Here is a 24,895-nt window from a genome sequence, read left to right on the forward strand (position 1 = left end):
TTTTTTTTTGGTTCATCATTTTTTTTATTTTATATTGTAATATGTTGTTACCCCATGTTTATATATTGTTCTATGGATAGTATACAGGTCATATATTCTACTTACGTATATGTTGAAAAACTATGATAAAAAGTTATTTCCCTTTAAAGAGAATTATAACAATTTAGTATAGTTTGTGGTGTATATTTTTTTGCCATCTTATGTGCATTTATAGTTTTCAACTTGTAAAAATATAAAACGTCATGAGCATATTGAATAGCGTAATGTGTATGCAATTTAGGCAGTGCAAGATAGTGCTACCATTTTTAATGAAAAAATAAACAAGTAAAATATATATAGACATTTAATAATTGCATAAAAAAAAAAATTATATATATAAAGTATATATGTCTATATTGTGAAATATTATCGATTTTTTTTTAACATAACATTGTAATAGTTTTCATTTTCATTTTAGTTTTCACTTTAGTTTTCATTTTCATCTTCGCTTTAGTTGTTTCGGGTTGCATAATACAAAAAACAAAATTAGAAAAAAAGTATCATAGTTTATATATGTAAAACAATTTAAAAATTGGCAACTATTTATTCTAATATTTAATAGTAACACTTTTTTACTGACACATTTTTTTATTACTTTTTGTTTGACAAAATGAAAATTTTTATTTATTTAGCAATTGTACAATTGGTTGTATTTTTCCATAAATGTGTTGATGCTACCAATGGTGTATCTCAATTTACTAAAAATGGAGGTAAATATGAAAGTAAGGAGATGGGCAATAAAAATAAAGCAGCATGCAAATTAGATAATGGAAAAAATAAAAATGAAGTTAATGCAGGAAATGATTTTTCTGAAGAATCCTATATTGATAATGCATATGGAGAAGGAAAAGATAAATTGGATGAAGACATGGAGGAAGTAGATAAAGAATTTGCAGAATTAAATCAAAAAGGATCTTACGAAAACAATAATCTTAGAAATAATTTAAGTGTAGCAAATTATGATGACAAGAAAGATTCAAATAATGCAGCAGCACATTTTTCTGATATATTATATGAAGAAAAAAAAAGAAAAATATTATTAATCCATATTTTAAAAAATATAAAAAAAACTTTACATAGACAAAATGAAAACTTTAATAACTTCCTTTCCTTTTTAAGTGAAAATTATGACAATTATGAAAAATTTACATTATTAAAAAATAATCCAAATATGAATAAAAATAATTTAAAATATTCAAATATGTTACCAGGAAATGCAAACCCTGAAAGTATTCAATCTTTTTTAAGTATCCAAGAAAATAATAATAATAAATGTCTTTTGAAAACAAAAAAAGATGAAAATGATGATATACCAAGTGACGAAAATAATGATAATGATTTCCCAAGTGATATTAATAATGATAATGACTTCCCAAGTGATGATAATAATAGTGATGATGATGGAAAAAAAGAAGATGGTGCAAAGGAAATTCAAGACGTTATTGATATGTTGAAAAATCTTTTAGACTCTGATAATATTTCTTTTCAACAAAAAGAATACTTAAAATTAATTATCCAAGTTTTAGAATTAGAAGGTGATTTATTAGATAAAGAAAAAGTTCAAGTTGAATTAAACAAAGATATAATTAATGTATTAATGGGTAAATCTAATGAATTAAGAGATTTAGCAGTAAAATTAAGTAACGAAAATGGAGAATCTGAAGGATCACAAAGAGTTGATTTAGCTCAAAATATTGTTTCAAACTTATTGAACTTATCTGTTGAATTAAAAAATACAGGAAATATTGTATATAACAATATCCAAGGACAAGGAGAATTACTTCAAACCATCGATAAAACTATGAGCAAGGCAGGTAATGAATTAAAAAACATACGAGTCCATACTTCATACAAAGGTGCAAATTCAAATGATGATAATGACAACAATGATGATAACGATAATAATGACAACAAAGATAACACTGAAAATAATGATAATATTACTGGAGCTGGAAAAGGTGTAAAATCCAAATATTACAAAAATTATGGTAAAAAAAATACATCAAAATATGGCTTAAAAGAATTTAACACTTTAGGAAATAATGACAATAAAAAAAAAGATTTAAAACATTTCAATCTTGACGATAATATGAAAAACCACTTTTTCAACTTATTTAAAAAAGACGAAGTAACTCTCAAAAAATTATATACAATGCTTTCTAATTTAATTTAAAAACACCATGATATTTATTAATTTAAGCAAATAGACATATTCCTAGTATGCCGACTAAATCAAATAAAGTTGCAAAAAAAATAATAAAATCCATAAAAAATAATAACGAGCAAATAACTTAAAGAAATTGTGCATATCATTATGTAGAACAAAAAAAAAAAATATTACAATTAGCTAATTAAATAAAAAAAATAATACAATTTTGCATGAACAGTTCATAAATATATGTCTGTCTGTATATGATTATTATTTGGCTGGTTATTCACACAAATGGGGGTGAAAGTACATAAAAAATAATTGTATCCTTATGGACAATAAGATAATAAACTATATATGGATCATATATTTTAAAAAATACAATGATTCTCAAATTTTCGGTTAATACAAACCCTTATTTTTAATTTTTATTTATTTTTATAGATTTTAATATGTGGATATATATTTTTTTTTTTAACTTTTGTATTATTTCTTCGCAATGTATGTTATGCATGTGTGTTTGGGTTATAATTTTGAAAATGATATGTTTTTTTTAAATTTCCATTTTACATATCGTTATATTTTATATATGTTCGTGCGTATCTTTATGTTTTAAGAATTTTTGTATATATGTTTTTTTCTTTTTCGCTTTAGGTTGATTTAAAATTTTTGCTTTTTTATATCTTTAAAACATTTGTATATTTAAAAAAAAACTGTTAAATTTAATTATTTTAAACAATAATTTGGGATAGAGTGGGTATATCACGTATTTTTATCAGCTAGCCAAATTATTTCATGTTAATAAAAAAGTAGACAAAAAAAAAATTATTTATTGGCTTATATAGACATAGTATACCCTTTTTTTGTAGTGTAACTCTACAAATCTATTAGTAATTTATCAATCTGGGACTGCAAAGACTCTATAATTTGATCTAGGTGTTTTATTTTTTTTGAATCAGTGTCTTGGTCATTTTCATCAATTTTGTTAGCTTGTTTATGGATTTTATTTCCACTATTATTGGGGTTGGGATTTTTGTCATTTTTTTTTTGAGCAATTATATTATTATTTAGTTCTCTGTAAAAATCGATTTTTTTTTGCATTTGTATTTTTTCATAATTTTGGGTTTTTATTAAATTGTCTATATGTTGAATATAGTTAGTAATTTGATTATTTTGTTTTTTAATTTCATTAATTTTTTCGTGCATATTTTTTATGTATATATTTTTTTGTTCTAGCTTGTTCAGATATTTATATTGCAAATCAATTAAAGCATTGTTATAAATATTTGATTCATATGAAAGCTTAGAATATAAAATATATAGTAATTCATTTTTTAAATTATCATCAATATATGTATCATTAGTAAATATATCAAAAATTTTATTATATATTTCATTATTATATTCATAGATTGTATCATATTTAAAATTGTCTTCATCATCTCTTAGATATTCCTCTTCATTGTATATAAGAGTATGTGTATGTTCACTTTCGCTTTCCGTTTTATCATATATTATATTTTTTATTATTTTATTATTATTTTCATTTTCATCAATTATTGTTTTTACTTTAGCTGTATGATGGCTATATCGATTATTTTGGCTAGCTGGGCAATAATTTCCGAATGTATTATTAATTGAAAAGTGTGTTATATCTTCACTATTATTGTTTATTATTTGGGTATCTATTTTATCCTCTATAAATGCGTCTTCTTGATAACTCCATATTTTTTTTGTTTTTAAATTTATGCAATAATTATGATTAAACTTTGAACTATGTATTTTTGCATGGCTTTTTTGATATCGTCCACATCCAATATTTGAGCAAATTAAGCAAAGCCATAAATCATCGATATTATTACAATTTTTACATTTTAGTATTTTTACTATTTCATTTAATTGTATAATTTTGTCTATCCCTTGATTTTGTGGATATATTTGTTCATTTTTTTTTATATCATTTTCATTCCTTTGAGGATTGATATATTTTTTTAGAGTATCGTTGATAATGTATGGAAAATAATTAGTTATATGTTCTGAAATAATGTCATAAAAAATTATGAACATGCATGCATTACATGACATGTTAATATAATTATCGGATGTGTAATATTTATTAGTATTATATAATTCTTTATCACATTTTTTATTTCTTGTTATTATATAATATATAAAATTTCCTAAACGTTCCATACAAAATATACATGTAGATATACATATATTTCCATCAATTATAACATTTTTAAAAAATTGTTCATAATTATTTATATCGAAAATGTTTGGTGTGTGTATTATTTGTTCTGACATCATTTCGCTAGCTCCATTATTTTCAGATTGTTTTTTATTTAAAATAGCTAGCTCATTTGATTTATTCATAGTATTAGTTTGATTATTTTGTTCGTCTGTTATGTTTAAAGAATTTGAATTAGTTTGAGATAGGATTTGTTGTGACTCACTATTTTGCTCATTTTGTATTTCGTCGGATATTTTGACCTGACCTTGTTCATAATTTTGATCTAAAATATAATATACAACATTAACAAATAAGCAATAAATATTCCAATTTTTATAAACTGGATAATTATTTATATTTCTTTTTGTTATATTTTTTTTGATTAATAAATCTATATTTTTACAATGAAAATTTTTATAAAACATATCTGCATATATTTGTGTTTTAAATAATATTAAAATAGAATATGTTTTATATTTTTTTTTTTTTTTCCATTTTTTTTTTAAAATTTTATATAAATTTTTATAAAATTGTATTTTCTTTTCCATTGATATATTATCTGAATTATCTTTTGTATGTTCTACATTTGTCTGCTTTATTTTTTTCACACTTTTTTCTTTTTTTTTTTTTTTTTTAAGCTCATTATTGGTGTCTTCACCATTTTGTGTAAAATCAGTACAATCATAGTTTATTGCATTATTTTTTATGAACAAATTTTTAGCTTGGCGTATTGGCAAAAAATCAGAGGAGTCTATACTTGAGTTTGTGATACTACTTAAGGTGGAATCTGATTGGTTGTTTGTTTCGAATTCTAATTGGGGTTCTTTCAAAATGGAACCGTCTTTATTCTGTTCACTATAAATCTCGTTATAAACATTTTTATTTTCACAATTTTGATTGAAGTACTCACTTCCAACATTTGCATGATTGGGAGAGGGTTGTTTGATTTTTTTTTTTTTTTTTTTTGCAAATATATCAAAGTTTGTTTTAACATAAAATATTTTTATTTTATCTATATAATCTATATATTCAAATATTAAAGAAAAAAAATCGTAAAAAATAAAATAAGATGGTAAAGATAAAATGAATAACATATGAGATCTATGTAATGGTAAGTTGGGCTCATTTTGATGAGGTTGGTTTTCTATAGGTGGCTGATTTGTTTCAGTACTTTCTTGTTTTTCTGAATTATTTTTTTTAATATTTCTTCTATTTTTTTGAATATTTGTTTTTTTTTCTTTTATTCGAGTATCATCAAAAGTTGTATAACTTTTAAAGTATTGTGATTTGTCGTCTTTTTTATCTATAATTGAATTTTTTTCATTTCCTTCGATCAAATATAGATCGAAATTTTCTTTATTATTTACACATAACTCAATAAATGTTGATGTGTAATATTCAATTTTATTTTTATTTAAACATTGTATATATTTATATTGTATATTTTCTTTTTCTTTTGCTACAAAACTATTTTCAATATCCTTATCATCAATACTGCTTTTGTTATAATTTATTTTCTGTACTTTATCTCCATTATAAATATATATATTTTCAAATATACTTAGGGATTTATTAACATTTTTTATATTTTCCCGACTATATATGATTAAATAAAACATTCTCTAAGCTAATATTATAACATGGTTGTTGTTTATTCTTTTTTTTTGTCACTAATATGCTTAAAATTGAGATAAAAAACAAATATTTTAAAAAAAAAAATTAAGCATGCTTATGTATATGTATTCTTACGTGACACTATGCTGGACCTACAGTATACTGGTTGGTCTGAAAAAATATGTGATTTATTTTTAATTAAATAAAAAAAATATATGACCAAACTTTGTGATATTACTAATTATGTAATGAATTTTATTTATTAAGTTGGTCAGGATGTATAACAAATATGTTTATGCAAAATGTAGAAATTTTTTTTTTTTTTTTTTTAATAATATTTTCTCTGCACCTTATAATGAATTATAAAATTATTTTAATAATATAGTTCATGAAAATTTTTAATTATTATATATTCTTTTCTAAAGTACAAAAGAGTAAATAAATAAACATAAATATGTATATTTAAAATATGCGTATATATGACACTGTATATAGAATTTATTTTCCATAGCTACATTTTGTACAATATAAAAAAGGCTATCTTATATATAGAATATATAATTTATGAAAAAAAAAAAATATTATAAATAAATTACAACAGTACCAATTGGGACTAACATATTTATAAAAAGTTTGTAATAATCAAATTGTTTATTTTATTTTTATTCCTACATAATTGATATTATTTTTTTGTTTATAAAAAAACAAGATGGCACCAAAAAAAAAGGAAGAAGAGCCAAAGGTATTATTACTAGGAAGGTAGGATTAGATAAAAATAGCTAGCTATACACGTTCAACCATTTTACAATAAAACATAGGTTTATCTATGTATATAGAGACTATATAGTATCACATTTTTATTTTTTTTTGTACAGGCCCAAAAACACGTTAAAGATGGGATTGGTTGGTTTACCTAATGTGGGTAAGAAGAAATTTCTAATTTTACACAAATACTTATGACATATTTTTTGATCAATATGAATATAAAATTGTTTTTATATTTTTTTACTTTTTTAGGAAAATCAACAACATTTAATGTACTAACTAAGTTAAATATTCCTGCAGAAAATTATCCATTTTGTACAATTGATCCTCATGAAGCAAAAGTAAATGTTGTCGATGAGAGGTTTGATTGGCTAGTTGATCATTTTAAGCCCAAAAGTTCTGTGCATGCATATCTTTCTATATTTGACATTGCAGGGTTAGTAAAGAATGCACATTTAGGTGAAGGATTGGGAAATAACTTTTTATCAAACATTGCAGCAGTTGATGGTATATATCATGTTGTTAGGGCATTTGAAAATGAAGATATTATACATACAGAAGGAAATATAAATCCAGTTCGAGATATGGAAATAATTAATTCTGAATTAATTTATAAAGATATAAGTAATTGTGAAAGAAATTTAGAAGACATATCTAAAGTTTTAAATCGAAATAAAAAAGATAAAATAAAACAAAATGAGCATGATGTTTTAACTATTGTTTTAGAACATTTAAAAGAACATAAATGGATAAAAGATAGAGCTTGGAAAAGTTCCGAAATTGAAGTGATCAATGAATTTAATTTTTTAACTGCAAAACCAGTTGTTTATTTAGTTAATATGAGTGAACATGATTTTATTCGACAAAAAAATAAATATCTAGCTAAAATATATAATTGGGTACAAGAAAAAAATAAAGGTACTATTATACCTTACTGTGCAGAATTTGAACAAAAAATATTGTCTATGACTGAGACTGAAAAGGAAGAATATTTTAAAGCAAATAATATTAAAAATAGTATGTTAAATAAAATTATTAAGACTGGTTATTATGAAATTAATTTAATACATTTTTTTACTTGTGGTCAAGATGAAGTTAAATGCTGGACTATAAGAAAAGGTACAAAAGCACCACAAGCAGCTGGTGTTATACACACCGATTTTGAAAAAGGATTTATTTGTGCAGAAGTTTATAAATATACAGATTTAGTAGAATTTAAATCAGAAGGAGAAGTAAAAGCTAATGGAAAATATTTGCAAAAAGGAAAAGATTATGTAGTTGAGGATGGAGATATTATATTTTTCAAATTTAATGTATCTTCATCAGGAAAAAAATAACTTATTTTTAAACCTCTAATAAAATGAATAAAATACAGATAACTATGAAAATGTGTCTATAAACATATTTTTATAGAATGCATACAACCTATTTTACATCGTCTTATGATTTTCATTTGTTGTATTTATCAATATTTTACGAATATTTTTAAAAACTGTTAAAAAAAATTATGAACGTTCAGGTAAAACTATGTCAATTTTTTTTTTTTACAAATACAATAAAATTATGATTATGGCTAGTTAATAAAAAACGCACACAAATATATTGTTCATGTGTGTTGTTTTTTTTTGAAAAATAATATGTCATGAAATAGGGAAAACACAAAAAAAATATAAGAGTTAAAAATGTAATTAAACAAAAAATCGGTAAAAATAAGTGACACTTTCAAAGTCTTAGAATATATTTAATAAAATTTACTAAATAAGGATGTGATAAATACATTTTTAACATTGAAATGCTAGTGAATATATTTAAATAAGAATTTTTTATGAAATTCTGTGCGCACTGTATCATTTATAAATGTATTTGTTTTAGTTTTTTTTTCGCAAGTATTTCTAAATATAGCTTCATCAGTCCATTTTCTTTTTTTTTGTTGTTTTTCAAATTCTTCATTATCACTATCTTCTAAATTTATAAGAGGATTATTTGTAAGAACATTATTTTTTTTATTTTTCATAAGTTCTTCTTCTTCTTTTTCTCTTTTCAATTTTTCTAATTTTTCCCTTTTTAAATTTTCAAGCTCTCTCATTAGTTCCTTTTCTTCTTCATCAGACTCATCATCCATTTCATCACTTTCATCATCGTCATCACTGTTTGTATCACTATCTTCCATGCTACTATTATCGTCAGATATATTATCACTTTGTTCATGATAATTATTATTTTTTCCTTTTTTTTTTTTCTTCATTTTGTGCCCTTTCCAATCATCTTGAATTTCATCATCTTCATCCTCTGGAAAGGGATTAGTATAATCACAATTTGTTAATTTTTTAATATTTTCAATGGCTAGTAGTTTATTCGCATCATTATTATTATTTCCTTCTCGTCCACTATATTTATTTTCTAATTCAATTAAATTATTTTTGATTATTTCTTTGTCTTCTGTATAGTCACTCAAATCTCTCATTTTCATTTTTGTATGTCCAGGCAAGTCCCTGCTGCAAACTTTTGCAGTTTGCCCAACTTTCCTATTACCACCTGACATGTTCAGAAAAAAAAGAAAAAAAAACGCAATATAAATATAGAAGAAAACCAAAATAAACCTTTAAATATATGAACAATTTGATGAACCCCATGAAGACTAAATTATGAATGTAGCATGATAAGAAGCTTAGTTGTGTTATTTTATTTTTATGTTATATATTATTGATGTTGCTTACCTTGATTTTCCCCACCAATGGCATTATACCATGTAGGTCTATGTGCTGTTGTCATTGTTTTATTTACTTTGTATTGGTGTTCTTATTTTTTTATGCAAACAATAATGTGATAATATATGTATATAGTACAATAAGATTATATATTTTATTATACTAATTTATATATAATAAAATATTTACTATTTTTCAAATTGTATAATTTTCATTTCTTCATATAATATACATAACTAAATAGTGTTAATTAATAAATGACTATATAGTATTTTTTTTTTACATTATTTTGTTAAGTTTGCTTTTTTTGGAATTTACTTCCGCGCAATTATCATAAACTTCATAACCTTCCCTTTTGCATAAAAAGTAAAAACTATATGTAGTAATAAAAAATGATAAAATGAAATTATTTAAAAAGGATTATAATTTTATTTTTCAAATCGCCCACTTTTTAAAGTACATATAAGTATTAAAAAATTGTAAAATTTTTTTTTTTTTTTTTTTTTTTTTATTTCCTACCCTTCACAATAATGCAGTGATAATACTTTTTCTTATTCATTACTGCCAAATTAAACATTTTTAGAATATTTGACAAAGTTAAAAAAAAATTAAATAATAATGGTAAAGAAAGTACATGTTTATATTTACATTTTCTACTGTATTAATAAAAATTAAACAAGTTTGATAGCATAGGGAAGTGGCTATTTTGAAGGGAATGCAAATAATTGTGAATTAAATATCAAGCTAATTAAAAATGTATATAAATTTTTAAAAGGTTTTAATGCATATACATATATGCATAAGTAAGTGAAATAAATTGATAAACAAGTTTGATGAAAACAAGGAAAGGAAAATAAAACTATGGGCAAATTATAACACAAATTATTAAAGACATAAGAATATTATTTAACTAATTAATGAATTAAAAATAAAGAAAACAAAATAAAACAGTAAAAAAAAAATTGTATTATTATGTATAGCTTAAAAATAAGCCCAATATTTTATCAAATACAACATTATTAATATGCGAATTTAGGGGCATATAACAATTTGTATATATCCCCTTCATAGGTTGATAAATCTTTGTGAATTATTTTTTTTTTTCAAATTAAAAAAAAATTAGTATGCTAAGTCAGGAGAGTTACATTGGTCTATTCATGGTTTCTATTTAACTTTATTTTTTTTTCGTTTTTTTTTATTTTTTTTTCCAGTATTTTTGGATGTTGGTATGTGGTTTGGAAATTGTACTTTGTTCTTTGCATGTCTATTGAGTGAGATGTTTTTATTTTTTGATCGTCCAGTATTAATTTTGTTAGCTTGATCAGGTGAAATATTTTTTTTGGCATGATCTAGAGTAAGGTATGGATTAATTTTTCCTATTTGGTGTTGTTTAAAATGAATAGTTTCAGGAGGTAATTTATCAAGTAATTGTCGAATTTCATTTTCTTTAGTTTGTTTTTTAGTTTCATATGGATTATTAACAAATGTATCTATATTAGCTAGTCCAGATCCTGGAACAATAAAAGATTTTATTGAATATTTTAAACCTGCACAACATATATCTTCAAAAGGTTGAAAAGCTATTGAATTAATTTTATCACCATAAGTATTATGAGTTAAATATAACTCTGGTTTTGTAAAAAAATTTTTATAAGTTCTAAAGTGGCTATTCATAGTAAATGCAACTAAAGATGTATCACTAATATCGATATTATTTATGATATTATGAGATTTAAATGTGTTAATATATTCAAGTTTTCTAATGTCCCATAATTTATATGTACAATCTAGCGAAGATGTAATTAAATAATTATCATGTATTCCAATAGCTGATATGGGAGTATAATGACAAAATATATCGCAAACACTTTTATCCATATTTGGTGACCATAAAGTTACATGCCCATTTTTATGTCCTAGATATATAATTGCATCATGTTTATTTTGCTTCATAATTGAGCATGGACCTCTTTTTGTTTTTTTTCTCGTAACAATATTTCCTACAGATATATCTTGATATACTAATTCTCCTAAATCACCAATAGATGCAAGTAAAAAATGATAAGGCAAAAATTCTAATTGTGAAGGATATAAAATATCTTTTATACAATTTACTTCAATTCCTGTATTATCATATATATAGATATATTTTTTTTGACCCACTGCAAATAATTTATGATTATGGAATATGGTATTACATCTAACAGTTTCATTTACATCTAATTCACATAATGATTCCATATTATGTGTGTCTAACAAGCTTATATGTCCTTTTTCTCCTGTTACTAATAAATGTTTTCCATTTCTCGAATAATTACATGTATAAGGTCCTAAATTTAGATGTAGATCAAAAACTTTTTTTTGTGTTCCTACATCTGCATTTTCATATATATATTTTTGATTAACTTTGATTGAACTGGTTACTAAAACATCTTCGTTATTTAATGTTTTCGATTCTACAATTTTTAATTCTCCCTTTTGTTTACTTAAATTAATGAGACTTTCATTTGCGTCATTTGTAGTGTTTGGAAATTTTTGATTATGAGTTACCTTTTTTTTCTCTAAACTTTTATCGTTTTTATGGCTAGCTAATTTAATATAGCCATGATCATTTATGTTGTTAAATTGGGCATTGGTTTGAATTTTTTTGGATGATAGTATTGCAAGTTTGACATCTGTTGATATTTTATTTTTAATTTTTTTATTTTTAATATTTTTAGGATTTGGAAAATCTTTAGATAATAATATTTCTTTGTCATGTGGTAGCAGATTTAAATTTGGGTTATATCCATTTACTTTTTTTTTTCGTATTTTTTTTTTATTTTATAAATAATTTTATCCGTATTTATGTTAATTTTATTTTCAGGAACTTTTTCTGTATCAACATTTTGCTCTACAAATAAGTTTTTCATTATTATTTTTTTTTTATTCTTTATTTAGTATTATTATAGTTGACCAGGTTGTTAAAGCATTTGAAAAATTATGGTATGCAATTTGGATTTACTTTCTTTCTCAACCTGTCATACCATTTCAGCATGTGTATATCAAAGATTGCTATTTATCAGTTTCAAAGTAGGTTTGTTTTATTATATATATTTTTTCATTTGCTTTGTTATTACTTATTTATATTACTTATTAATTTGATGCATATAAAGTCTGTGGTATATATTTACTAGCGTTTTTGCATATTTTACATTACTTTACAATGATGAATATAAAAATAAAATAAAAAAAACAACAAACAGGCAAAAGGAATGAATATATATATTTTTCCTTTTTTTATTTTTAATTTGTTTAATTTTTTTTCATAATTATCACGTTTTTTTATGTCACCCTGGATCGGCGGTATTATATAGTATATACTGCATATGCATAAAAAAAAAATAATATATATATATATATATAATATATATGCATAATATTATGCATAAATATATACGTACAATAAAGGGCAATCATTTACCCGTTTGATTACGTGTATAAAAATATATATAAACAAATTTACTATTTATTATTTTTTGTAAAAAAAATAAAATAAAAATATGTTATTATATTTTGCAATATATTAAATAGTCCCTGTAATTATTTTTAAGGGGAAATGCAAACAAAGCAAAATAAATAAAGCAAAAAAGCTAAAGTAAAACTATGCAATAGTAGTAATACATGTGTGGTACTACATTATTATATGCATAGAGTGAGGAAAAATCAAAAAGTCAAAAATAATTAATATATTAGCATAAAGGAAAAGTTACTATATTTTTTGTTTTTTTTTTTCCAACTATTTTTTATACAAGTTTGAATGTAAAAATGTCAAAGGCAGTATATGCAAAGATTTGGATGAGCACACAGAATTTTAATGCTCGGAGAAGATATGGATGCTTACAAGTTGGGTAAGAGAAATAGTTGAAAAAATAAAAAAGTAAAATTACGTTACGTAATGAATGGATGTCTCATTATGTACTACGAGCTGAGACAAGTTTATTCTTTTTTTCGAGTTTATCTTTGTCATGTTTGGTAGACAAAGGAAGTAAACGTTGCACTATGCATACCATTTTTTATAAATTTTTTACTCGATTTTTATAAATTTTTTACACGATTTTTACAAATTGTATATGAACATTATTGTGCAGGTCGAGATTAACTCCTTGGCTTTTGGTTTGGGGGGTTTATTGTGTGTCCTTAGTTTTTCCTGCTTTAGACACTGACTATAAAAAGATGCTTAGCTTTGGAATTTGGAAAGAAACTGATGTTGGATATAATAAAACAGCCCCACCACCCTATGAATAATTGAACATCAACTTAAAAAATGAAACATTACAACGGTTATTAAGTTGTATAGTCTAATCATACGCATGCATAAGCATATGCATATGCATACCATTTTAATGTAGTTTTTCTTTTTCTTTTTTTTACTCTATGCATGCCCTTTATATAATCAGTTTAACTCCATTTCCTATAAAACTTATTTATTTTTTTTGTATAACATTTCAAACTATGCAAATACGCATAAATATTTACCCAAATGTTTGCCCTTTATATGTAATAAGAAACATGTTGAAAAATGCTGAAAAATGTTGAAAAAAAAGTAAAAAAAAATCTTTATTATTTACATATCGACTGATTAAAGTTCATTTTTCCTAAGATATAAATTAATAAGAATTATTTAAAAAATGAATTAAAAAATGAATTAACAAAGGAATGGCTAAATGTTGGTATGCCGCGGTCTTTGAGCGGTTTGTGCACACAACAGCTAAAAAGAAAAAAAATGAAAAAAAAGGAATGGCATATATATATATATATATATATATATATATATAATGAGAATATTTATTCCAAGAAGTATATCCTCATTACATCCCCATGTACATTTGTTTTTTTTTCAGTTTTTTTCTTTTTTTTATTCCTTAGTTCATCTTAATTTTTTACCAGTCCGTAAGTACGATTAGCTAGTTGACTGTCCCGAAGAAAAAAGACATTACTCAAGTTTAGATTTACAATTTCATATTTTATAAATTTATAATTGTATAGTTAGATAATAATTAGTAATATTGGGATAGGCTACTTATGTGTGTTCATCGAATTTGTTAAAATGGCATATATAAAGCTACATTATATTTTTATTTTAATTTTTTTTTTCCTTTACATATCGGAAGGAAAGGATGTTACTGTTGTGGAGGGGGAAAATGGCACAATACACGACAAAGATAGTTCTACAAAACAGGATGAAGATAGTTCTATAAAACAGGATGAAGATAGTTCTACAAAACAGGATGAAGATAATTATTTTGATGTAGACTTAGATAATCTAAGTTTATTACCAAACCCGATGGAATTATATGAATATATAAATAGTGAGGATAGCAAAATAAGAGTAAAACCTTTTAGTAATTTGAAGGGTGGACTAAAAAAGAGAAACTTAACTAAAGAAACATTTTTAGAATTATATAAATCAGCATTAAGTCATTTTGATATAGATGGTTATACATTTTTAATGGAAAGGGTTATGAATAAAGAATATGGAAATAAATTTTTACAAAAAAAAAAAAAAAAAAATGAATTATATCCTCATTGTGATAATATAAGTCATAGTAGAATTAAAAATAATGAGATTCGGAATAATAGAAAAGAAAGAATAGGCAATAAAAATATTAATAATAATGATATAGTGGAACAAATTGATTATCCAGGAGGTCCTATAAGATCTAGTTATGGAAATAATTTAAGTAAATTAATGAAAGAATCTTTAGAAAATGTAGAAACACTTGAATCATCAAAAGAACCTGGTTTGGCAAATATGTTATTACAAAGTTTAACAATGGTTAAGGGACTTATACAATCTGTTGCAAGTTCTGTTGTTGATATTGTACCTCCATTAATACCTCCACCAATATGGATTAATAGACCACTACCATGTTTACCTATGGTTACTGGTAAGAATTGTTTAGGTTCTATTTTATATCCAATAACAGCAGCTGAATTTATAACAGCAGATGTAACGGATTCAACTATGAATGGAATTATAGCTAGTTTTCCATCAAAATATTCATCTAAAATTGGAAAAACATCTAATACACAATATAGAATATGTGCAATGGCATATTTAGGGATGTATTGTGCATCTTTATTTCCTATATGTTGGTTACCAATTGGTTTAAAAGTTGCTGAAACAATGTCTGTTTGTTTTCCTCAATGTTTAGCTACATTGATTGCTTGTCCTGGATTTTGGATTGATGACATTGAAGGACCATGTAGTGATGCATCTGTACCTCCATTTTGTTCCTTTTCTATTTTTGTTAATCATAAATTAATACCCCCACAATTAAGTAGCTATGAAGGGTCACATCTTTATCCCAAAACATGCCCAGAAAGAGATGATAATTATGATATCCCAGAAGAATTATATGAGCATGATGAAACTGAAAGAAATAAAGAAAGCATATATTTAAATGAAAAAAAATCATATTCAAATATTTCCTTGCCTACATATACAGATTCAGTTAAAACTATATATGATGATAATATAAAACCTGAACACATAGATGCATGCAATTGTCTAGATATTAGCCATTTATGCACTAAACATTTTGCTATCCCAGTTATTAAAAAATATGATGATCCTAATTATACATCTATTTATGAACATAAATATGAAGAACCAGTAAAATTGACAAAGTTTCAAAAAAATTGTTGTTCTATATGTAAACAAATTTATAATATTATAGCTCCTAAAAAAAAAAAAATTATAGATTTAAGAGGGTTTGATGTTTATCCTAAAAAATTAGGATCTAGTTTTTTGTCTAATATTGTTCTTCACTAATATTTTATTCTATTTTTGTGTTTGTTTTTTTAAATAAATTTTTTATTTTTCAACTTTTTAGTGTTAAAACATGCTACAGCAACCTAATGGTAGCTATTGCAATTATACATCAAACAATGAAATGAATTAAATTTCTTCCTTTCCTTTTTTAATTATATCAACATAAGTTAAGAAAAAAAAAACGTTTTCTAATAGTGTAACCATTTATGTAAGCTCTTTTCAGTAAATTTTCATAAATAATAATAGCAAAAAAAAAAAAAAAAGAGTAAATAGCCATTGATGTAAATCATTTTTAATGTATATCCCTCCACTTTTATATTGTTTAAAATAAAAATATCGAATTTTCACTTCGGCTATTTGGATATCCTATTCTTTTTCCTGACCTATATGGTGATATTGTTCTGCCATCTTAAAAAAAATTTTTAAAAAATTAGAAAAAAAATGTATCTCTATAAATATGAACAAGTAATGTAAACCTAAAACTAGGACATAGTATATGTTTTTAAAATGGTAATAAAATTTACAATTAAAAGAAACGGAACAAATTTTGTTTCTGTTATTGTTATTTATATGACAGAATTTTTCAGTGCTAGCCACAAGGGGAGTTAGATCTGCCTGTAAAAAAAAGAAAGTCATTATCACGTATGTATGTGCATGTGTGTTGAAATAAATTGGATGCCTATTATAAAATGGTTTATATTTTTATTTTGATTTTTTTTTAAAGAATTAACGTTTAAATTTCCACGATTAGAAGATAAATTTTGTTTCATTCTTTTTATTTCATGATCTCTTGGAACACAATTCATCTGAATTAAAAAAAAATGAGAAAAAGTTGTATACTATATGGTTTAGAAAATAAATAAATTGGTAAATAAAAATACACACAATTTTTATGGATACCTCAAGTTTCGATCCTTGAATAGGGATAAGTTTTTTACTGGAATTTGGAATAAATACATTTTCTTTAGGGCATAAAGATTTCTTTGGAAATTTGAAAAATTAATGAAATATATAAAGGAGATGAAAAAAATGTTATGCACATATTGGTTTGATTTTTATTTCTTTTTATTTTTATTTTTTTTTAATTTAAAAACCTCTAATTGGGTAATATAATGTGTTTTATTGTGTTTTTGAATATATGAATCTTCACTTTTATACGGTACTAGACAGGTCTATAAAAAAAAAAAAAAATAAAATAATGACAATATCATTGAGCATATGCAGCTAGCTATTTTTTATATGCTTATTGCCTTACAGATAAATTATTCACATGCCTATATAATTTTTTAGGAGGAGGTAAATCATATCTGAAAACGTCTACTCCCCATTTACAAGGATTACTATTTAAACTATATTGGCTTATCTTTTTGGAGCTAAAAAAAAGGATGATAATATTATGTACAATTCAGGCAAAAATCGACTATTTTTATTAATTGTGCATATAATTTTTTTTTTTTTTTTCAAACCTTTTTTTTTCGCTTTCATAATTGATTTCACTTGGGATATAGGTGTTGAAAAGGAAGGAAAAGAAAAAACATGTACATAAATAAAATCATAAAATAAACAAGTGAAAATACAAATAGAGGTGATTCGAAAAATGGATGGTTTCTCTTTATTATTTTAAGATAAATAATTAGTTTATATTTTTGGCTAACTTGGTAAATATATGAAGATTTCTGATGTCTGGGTGGATTTTTTTCCCGTATTTTTTATTGGGTGTATTTGTGTCATCACCTTGAAATATTTTATTTATATGATAAGAAGAATGTGGATTAATTCTTCGAGATGTTCTTTGCATATTTGGAGGATTAGCTTTGGCAAGATCTGCTACATTAGAAAGTTCAGAAAAAATTATCAAATAAGTAAACAAATAAAATAAAAAAAATGAGTGAGCGTATAACGGGTTTACCTGTCTGCTCAGCTATGGGTAAATCAAAAATAGAATTTTTATTTTTGTGATCAATGTTTCTTATTGAGCTTCTAAATGTTTTTTCTTTAGTCTCTCCATAGAACTAGTTATAAAAAAATTTTGAAAAATGTCAAATTAGGAAAAAAACTTCTATACATGCACAACATGTATATAGTAAGAGGGACAAAATAATGTTTTAAAAATACTTGTAAAAAATTAAAACCATCATAATCTGTTGGTTTCCCTGCTGGTTTGCTGAGATAAAAAAATGTAGAGTAATAATGGAATACCGAATGTTTGCACACAATAGTGTAGAAGGTACTCTTATATAAAAAGTAAAAAATAATTAGACAAATAGTTTAACATAAAAAACGGAGAAATTAATTATGTATATTTATTTTTTATTAATTTTATTTAATATTTATATGAAGGTGTAACTACTTTAGTCTATCATTTATGGAGATAGGAGGACGGGCAACATTTAAGCAACTCATTTTATGAAATAAATTTAAAAGGGAGAAAAAAAAAAATAACAAAAAAAAAATTAAAAAAGTTACAATAAATAAAAAATTAGAATATTAATTTTTTCATGAAAATATTTCATTAAATACGAGAAAAAAATGAAAAAATATACAAAAGGAATACAGAATGAAATACAAACATTAAGACCAAATAAATAAAAAAAATTATATTTCCATAAATAATATCTCAACTATTATGTTGCCATTATTGTCTTTGTATTTGGTCAGTTGTTACTCTATCGTTTTTTTTAATTATTTTTTTTTATTATTATTCTTTTTTTTTTTAATATAAATAATGCAAATTTATAAGGTAGGGAAATACGTGCATTTATATGCAAGTATTCTCCGGGTATGTCATATTTTTTTTTATTATTGCTGTGCCAAAAAAATATTAAAAAGTATATATGTCTTTAAACTAAGTGCTTTGGCAAAATATATCTTAAAATAATATTTATATATATAGCAAAAATATTTAATTTAAATAATTTTGAATAATTATTTATGTCTTAAGAGTGATATGTATAGAAAATATAAAGAGAGATAATAAATTTCTTCAAGTCCCTAATATAGTATTACAAAAATAAATATAATTTTTTTTATAATAGTTATTATTGGATAGGGTTTTAAATTGTTTATTTGTTGTTAGCCATTTGGCATAACATAAAAGCATGCAACAAATTGCAAGTGAATAATAAAAAAAAAAGACAAATAAAAAAAAAATACATAATACAAATATCGAAAATAAAAAGCTATTTATCTCTAAGAAAATAGAGTTTGATTTTGTCGCTGTCCCTATGAATATTTATTTGTTCTGGATATAATTGAACTTTATGAATGAGACGATTCTTTACATTTTAATTCTTTTTTTTTTTTAAAAACAAAATCATATTTATTCCAAAATGTTTCAGTAATCAAATTTTCATGAGTTATTATAAATTTATCAATAATATTGGTTTGCTCATTGGGGTATGGGTTTAAAGAATTTCGATCGCAATTATTATTGGTGTCTACATTTGGTATATTGCATAAATCAATGTCATTATTTTCTTTATGGGTATGTGGATTTATTTGTTTTTTCCATTCTTCATCATTTTGTACATTCTGAGTTGTGTTTATTTTTAAAGCATTATTTTTTTTGTAATTTTTATTTCGAATTATTATAGTTCCACGTCTAAAAATTTCAGGAAGATTATTATAATTAATATTAAAACGGGTAAATAATAGTTCGTTTTTATCTTTTGTCTGAGTAGTTAATAAAAATTTATAAGCCTCTTCATGTGTGTAATTACTTTTTAAAACTAAATTCCAAAAGCATTCATTATATTGTGTATTTATATGACAATCGGCTTGTCGCCATGAAAAATAATCTTTTATTTCATTTTCAGTTGGATATACAATTATTCTTGCATCGAATGATGGAGGGTATACTAACTCTTTGTTAGGAAAATATTTTTTCCAATTAAATATAAAGGATGAAGTAAAATATGACACTATATTAGTTAATATTTTATCATACCTTCTGTTCCATAATTTTGTAGATTTTCTAAATAAAAAACTAAATTCATCTGAATGTCCATAACAGAAATCTATTTCATCATAATTTTTTAAAACATTGATTGCGCATTCGTTCATTAAATTTAGTCCTCTTAAATCATTTGGCTTAACATACTCATGTTGTTTTATAAATTTTTTAAAATCGCTTCCATCTATTCTTACAACAAAGTAGCAATTCAATAATATTTTTTTTTCGTCTTCAAATAATTTTACATATGCAAATTTGCTGTTAGCCATTGGTTGGAAATTATGAATAAGTCAGAAAAAATTTTCCTCCTTTTGTTATTAGGTAGCTTAATTTTTACACTATTTACACATTCATTTTATGAACGGTGCAGGAAATAAAGCAAAAAAAAAATCGAAAATAATATTTACATTAACAATTCAGAAAAATAACCATATTTATATGACCAATTGGGAAGCCAAAAATATGCTTACACAAACAGTTCAGACTGCGGGAAAAATATGTAACACTTCCTTTGCTAATATATTTTTTATTACTATTAAAAATGAGGATAAATTAAAAAAAAAAAAATTTTTATAGTTACATAATTTATTTTAATTAATAAAATTTTATTGAACAATTTTTTTCTCCAAAGGGGGAAAATAAAAAGGGCGAAAAATGGAGAAGAAATAAAAATGATGGAAAAAGATGAAAAAAAAAATAAATAAACAAACTTATATTTGTGCATACGCAATATACAATTTTAACAAAAATATGATGCCCTTAAAGTGAAAAATACCACTAATGTATATATTATAATATTTTTACAAAATTTTTATATATGAGCAGGCATGCTCTTTTATCTGAAAATTAATATATACTTTATTTTTGTTTTACAACTTTTAATTTGTATAACCTGTGGTTTATTATTTTTTGCAAGTGTTGGTGGTTTTATGTATTGAGGGTGTCCTTATATATGGCAGATTGGGAGTGTGGTGGGATATTATTTGTTTATTTTGGAAATTCTTTTTTTGGATTTTCTCTACATTTTTCTTTTTCTTTTTATTTTGATAAAACTTTTTTACTTTATCTAAAAAAGATTTACATAGTTTAGCATAAATTAAAGGTTTATAATATCCTTGCATAAGATCTTTTTGGGGTAGCAAAGAGTCGATTAATTTATTCCAGTCAAATATTTGAGCTTGATTAAAAACATTATTTTTGTTAATTATTACATTAAATAAATATTCATTATCTAAAGTAAAAGACATATGAAGTAAATATTGCGATGTTATTAAATTGGTGTGAAAATTTTTTTCTCCAAATATAAAAACTAAATTAGAAAAATATGAAAAAAATGTTCCTATAAATATGATAATTTCATTTCCTATTAATTGGTTTGTAAGTATTTTAGTGACTAATTTTCTGGAATCTGCTGGGTTTTTTATATCCCATGTATTTACCACATTGTGTCCACCCTTACCACTGGAGTTGCTACTATCACTACTGTGATTGTTTTGTTCGTTTATTTGGCTGTTTTTTTTTTTTTTCTTTTTTACCTTAACACGTTCAGGCGAAAAAAACTTAAAAAGTGTGTGTATAGCTACATTGTAAAAATAGGGGAAAGGCAATTTTTCAATTTCTTCTTTAATTACATTTTTTGCAGATTTTTTTAATATAATATTTTTGCTTAGTATTTTAATAAAAAATAAAAGAGCTCTGGCTTGTCTTAAAATTTCATTTAATTGTGCTTTCATATTTTTACTTAAATTTAAAATTAATATTTTATGGAATGAAAAAAATAAATTTTTATTATATTTTTCATTGGATATATCTTCAGTATTGTTGTAATCCTTTATAATGAGAGAATTACATTTGATTTTTTTTTCCAAAAGTATGGAATTTATAAAATTAGCATCCTGATTATTTACATTTGCCATTTTGCAATTGTTATTTTTTCGCATGCCTATATTATCCATGTATTTATTATCACTTTTATGGAATATATCATATCCATTATAATCTGTCTTATTGTCATATTTTTCTAATATACCTTTACAATTATATACATATTGTATTTCTTCATTTTTGTTCTTAGTTTTATATAAATAATCTATGATAAGGGAAGTAAAAATAAATTCGTTAAACTTTCTCATAAATAATACGATTGCTATATCTAGTGATGTTCTATTACATTCATCTTTTACAAAAGGAGATACCCCCTTTCTTATTTCAGCTAAGGCTGTAACTATATCATTTTTTTTTAAATAATAATGGATAGTATGATTTTTTCTGTATAGGTTTTCTATTTGGTATGTCTTGTTGTTGAACCAGACATCGTTTGGGAATTCCATATCCTCTATATTATATAGGCAGTGAAAAAAAAAAGAAATTTAAAAATGGAAAAAATTAATAAAATAAGCGTTATATCAATAAATATTTTGCAACATTTATAAAATTTTAAAAAGTGAAAAATTCATCCATATTTTGTGTTTATCCCATATTTTTTATCTTGTAATTTTACATTTTTCATTTTTTAGTCTTATGTTTTATTTTCATTTTTGGAATAGATATTACAATATGATAGTGTATGTACAGAACAAATTGGAGACGCTTTTTTTTTTATAATAATTTGTTCATAAAAAAGAATACAATATTATGTATATATATTTGCACTTATATATAAGGAGGCTTGAAATTTTAAAATGGTATATTTGATTATTCGTTGTATTGATATAACATTTCTTAAGTTCTCTTTTATTTATTGTTTCAGTTATTGTCACTATTATTGTGTGCATTCTCTTGTATATTGGCACTAATTGGCAGTAAAAAAACGAGAAAAACAGCTATACAATTATGTTCAGACATATTTTAATTTGTGTGTATGAGGAATATGAATTCATAAAGTAGATAAAAATATAATTTTTAATATTTTTTTTCAATATATATGTCCCGATAGTAGGGTAGACTCTCTTAAAAACACTTTACATTCCGTAATTTATTTATATTTAAAAAAGAATATATTTAAGTTACCTGCACGGGATACAAATATATATGCACTGTTCATAATATTTGATTTATATTTTTTTTATTTTGAGACTTAGACAGGATTAGTGAAAAATGTCTCGAAAGTATATATATTTTTTATTTTTTTTGATTATAAACATAAAGATAGTAAAATTTAGTAAAGCAACATTTAATTATTTAAATGAAATAGATTTTTCCCCACAATTTGAAAAAATATTTGAAAATTGTTTTTATATCCCCAATACATTATGTTTAGGGGGAACAAGCTCAGTTATTACTGCTGATAACATTCATAGAGGGTTAATAGGAAAATGGACATTTGATGATGTATATGCAATTGATTATAGTTCAAATAATAATCATATGCATAAATTTATAAGACCAGCTCCAGGTTTTAATGGACATGGATATAGTGGTGCCTTTTTGGGTGGTAACATTATTCACATTCAATATAAATTTTACAATATTAATTATTCTGTACATGTTCATATTTTTTTTAATCATATTTTTATCGCTTATTTTATTCCCCTAAAGATATGTCTGGATTTGTACCTGCCTCAGATACATTAAAATCAACCGAATTTACCATGTATTCTTAAAAATCAAAAAATATGTTTTTTAATATTTCTACATAGTTATGAAAACCTTATAGTTGTGAAAAAATTTTTTTTTTTTTTTTTTTGTGTTCAGAATATTTTGGATATATTTATTAGAACAATCAACTAGCCATTTTCGTAATATAATCTCGCAAATGTAAAAATAATTTTTTTTTTTTTTTTAAAATGCACACATTAATCATATAATTATAATGGTTATATATGTATTAAAAATAATTTTTCATTTATAGTGATGGAGAAGAAGAGAAAATAGAGATATTGTTACATCCATATATAACAAGACTATCTATTAAAATATTTGGAGAGAATAATTCAAATGAGGGTTTATCGTCTATCGGATATATCCCATTAAGGAGGTGGACAAATGTTGCAATAAAATTAAGTGAAAAAAATATAGAAATATATATAAATGGAATATTTGATAATTCTGTACATTTAAAAAATAATAATATAGAAAAAAAAGGTGATATAAATATTGGGAAAAATTCTAAATATTCAAGCTTTAATGGTTACATTGATGAATTATATTATTATAATCGGAATTTAAGTATATCAGAAATAAAATCTTTTTTGCTTCCTAGTATAACTGGGATTAGTGATACAGAATTTGTGTATGTAGGACATTATTCTTGTGATTATAAATTAGCTATGAGTATAAGCTTATGTAAAGATAATTATCGTTTATGTTCTTCAACCGATTTTTATAATGGTGTTATTCATTATGCTAGAGTTAATGGAATAATATCAGAAAAATCAAATTTATGGAGTTTAGATATTTCTCCTGATTTGTTTCAAAAGGGAGAGAAAAGAATTGCACTATGTTGTAAAGTCTACAATCAATCATAGTGTACTTATGTAGACAAACATATAAGACACATTTTATGAATTTGTCTTTAAGAAGTTCTTGGTATGAAATAATCAAAATATGTTAAATAATTAAATATAGACATAATTATTGTAAATTTACGTGTCTTATGCTACTTTTTTTTATTTTTTGT

General features: G+C 23.5%; 11 protein-coding genes across 11 annotated transcripts; 5 read left to right on the top strand and 6 right to left on the bottom strand.

Moving 5' to 3' along the window:
• Positions 1–649: 649 nt before the first annotated feature.
• On the top strand, positions 650–2,212 carry PVVCY_0602000 (rhoptry-associated leucine zipper-like protein 1, putative; the record flags this gene model as incomplete). Its single annotated transcript, XM_008627339.2, has 1 exon — positions 650–2,212. The coding sequence occupies one exon, from the start codon at positions 650–652 to the stop codon at positions 2,210–2,212; it is 1,563 nt and encodes a 520-aa protein (XP_008625561.2).
• Positions 2,213–3,064: 852 nt separating this feature from the next.
• Positions 3,065–6,040, bottom strand: PVVCY_0602010 (zinc finger protein, putative; the record flags this gene model as incomplete). The annotated part of the gene is made up of 1 exon (XM_037634137.1): positions 3,065–6,040. One exon carries the CDS (start codon positions 6,038–6,040, stop codon positions 3,065–3,067), a length of 2,976 nt encoding a protein of 991 aa, XP_037490282.1.
• Positions 6,041–6,744: 704 nt separating this feature from the next.
• Positions 6,745–8,137, top strand: PVVCY_0602020 (Obg-like ATPase 1, putative; the record flags this gene model as incomplete). Its single annotated transcript, XM_008627341.2, has 3 exons — positions 6,745–6,794; positions 6,911–6,957; positions 7,053–8,137. The coding sequence occupies 3 exons, from the start codon at positions 6,745–6,747 to the stop codon at positions 8,135–8,137; spliced, it is 1,182 nt and encodes a 393-aa protein (XP_008625563.1).
• A 458-nt stretch (positions 8,138–8,595) lies between these two features.
• On the bottom strand, positions 8,596–9,572 carry PVVCY_0602030 (pre-mRNA-splicing factor CWC15, putative; the record flags this gene model as incomplete). Its single annotated transcript, XM_008627342.2, has 2 exons — positions 8,596–9,335; positions 9,518–9,572. The coding sequence occupies 2 exons, from the start codon at positions 9,570–9,572 to the stop codon at positions 8,596–8,598; spliced, it is 795 nt and encodes a 264-aa protein (XP_008625564.2).
• Positions 9,573–10,672: 1,100 nt separating this feature from the next.
• PVVCY_0602040 (U3 small nucleolar RNA-associated protein 7, putative) lies at positions 10,673–12,532 on the bottom strand (the record flags this gene model as incomplete). The annotated part of the gene is made up of 2 exons (XM_008627343.2): positions 10,673–12,258; positions 12,526–12,532. 2 exons carry the CDS (start codon positions 12,530–12,532, stop codon positions 10,673–10,675), a joined length of 1,593 nt encoding a protein of 530 aa, XP_008625565.2.
• A 783-nt stretch (positions 12,533–13,315) lies between these two features.
• Positions 13,316–13,795, top strand: PVVCY_0602050 (conserved Plasmodium protein, unknown function; the record flags this gene model as incomplete). The annotated part of the gene is made up of 2 exons (XM_037634138.1): positions 13,316–13,398; positions 13,639–13,795. 2 exons carry the CDS (start codon positions 13,316–13,318, stop codon positions 13,793–13,795), a joined length of 240 nt encoding a protein of 79 aa, XP_037490283.1.
• Positions 13,796–14,069: 274 nt separating this feature from the next.
• On the top strand, positions 14,070–16,325 carry PVVCY_0602060 (conserved Plasmodium protein, unknown function; the record flags this gene model as incomplete). The annotated part of the gene is made up of 3 exons (XM_008627344.2): positions 14,070–14,093; positions 14,392–14,440; positions 14,662–16,325. The coding sequence occupies 3 exons, from the start codon at positions 14,070–14,072 to the stop codon at positions 16,323–16,325; spliced, it is 1,737 nt and encodes a 578-aa protein (XP_008625566.2).
• A 322-nt stretch (positions 16,326–16,647) lies between these two features.
• Positions 16,648–18,728, bottom strand: PVVCY_0602070 (conserved Plasmodium protein, unknown function; the record flags this gene model as incomplete). Its single annotated transcript, XM_037634139.1, has 11 exons — positions 16,648–16,733; positions 16,850–16,940; positions 17,057–17,131; positions 17,226–17,306; positions 17,420–17,497; positions 17,581–17,698; positions 17,792–17,821; positions 17,981–18,149; positions 18,235–18,337; positions 18,441–18,489; positions 18,676–18,728. The coding sequence occupies 11 exons, from the start codon at positions 18,726–18,728 to the stop codon at positions 16,648–16,650; spliced, it is 933 nt and encodes a 310-aa protein (XP_037490284.1).
• Positions 18,729–19,583: 855 nt separating this feature from the next.
• PVVCY_0602080 (tRNAHis guanylyltransferase, putative) lies at positions 19,584–20,546 on the bottom strand (the record flags this gene model as incomplete). The annotated part of the gene is made up of 1 exon (XM_008627346.1): positions 19,584–20,546. One exon carries the CDS (start codon positions 20,544–20,546, stop codon positions 19,584–19,586), a length of 963 nt encoding a protein of 320 aa, XP_008625568.1.
• Positions 20,547–21,179: 633 nt separating this feature from the next.
• On the bottom strand, positions 21,180–22,607 carry PVVCY_0602090 (conserved Plasmodium protein, unknown function; the record flags this gene model as incomplete). Its single annotated transcript, XM_008627347.2, has 1 exon — positions 21,180–22,607. One exon carries the CDS (start codon positions 22,605–22,607, stop codon positions 21,180–21,182), a length of 1,428 nt encoding a protein of 475 aa, XP_008625569.1.
• Positions 22,608–23,373: 766 nt separating this feature from the next.
• Positions 23,374–24,743, top strand: PVVCY_0602100 (conserved Plasmodium protein, unknown function; the record flags this gene model as incomplete). Its single annotated transcript, XM_008627348.1, has 4 exons — positions 23,374–23,710; positions 23,815–23,869; positions 23,971–24,033; positions 24,128–24,743. The coding sequence occupies 4 exons, from the start codon at positions 23,374–23,376 to the stop codon at positions 24,741–24,743; spliced, it is 1,071 nt and encodes a 356-aa protein (XP_008625570.1).
• Between the last annotated feature and the right edge of the window lie 152 nt (positions 24,744–24,895).

Source organism: Plasmodium vinckei (assembly GCF_900681995.1).
Source record: "Plasmodium vinckei vinckei genome assembly, chromosome: PVVCY_06".
NCBI lineage: Eukaryota > Apicomplexa > Aconoidasida > Haemosporida > Plasmodiidae > Plasmodium > Plasmodium vinckei.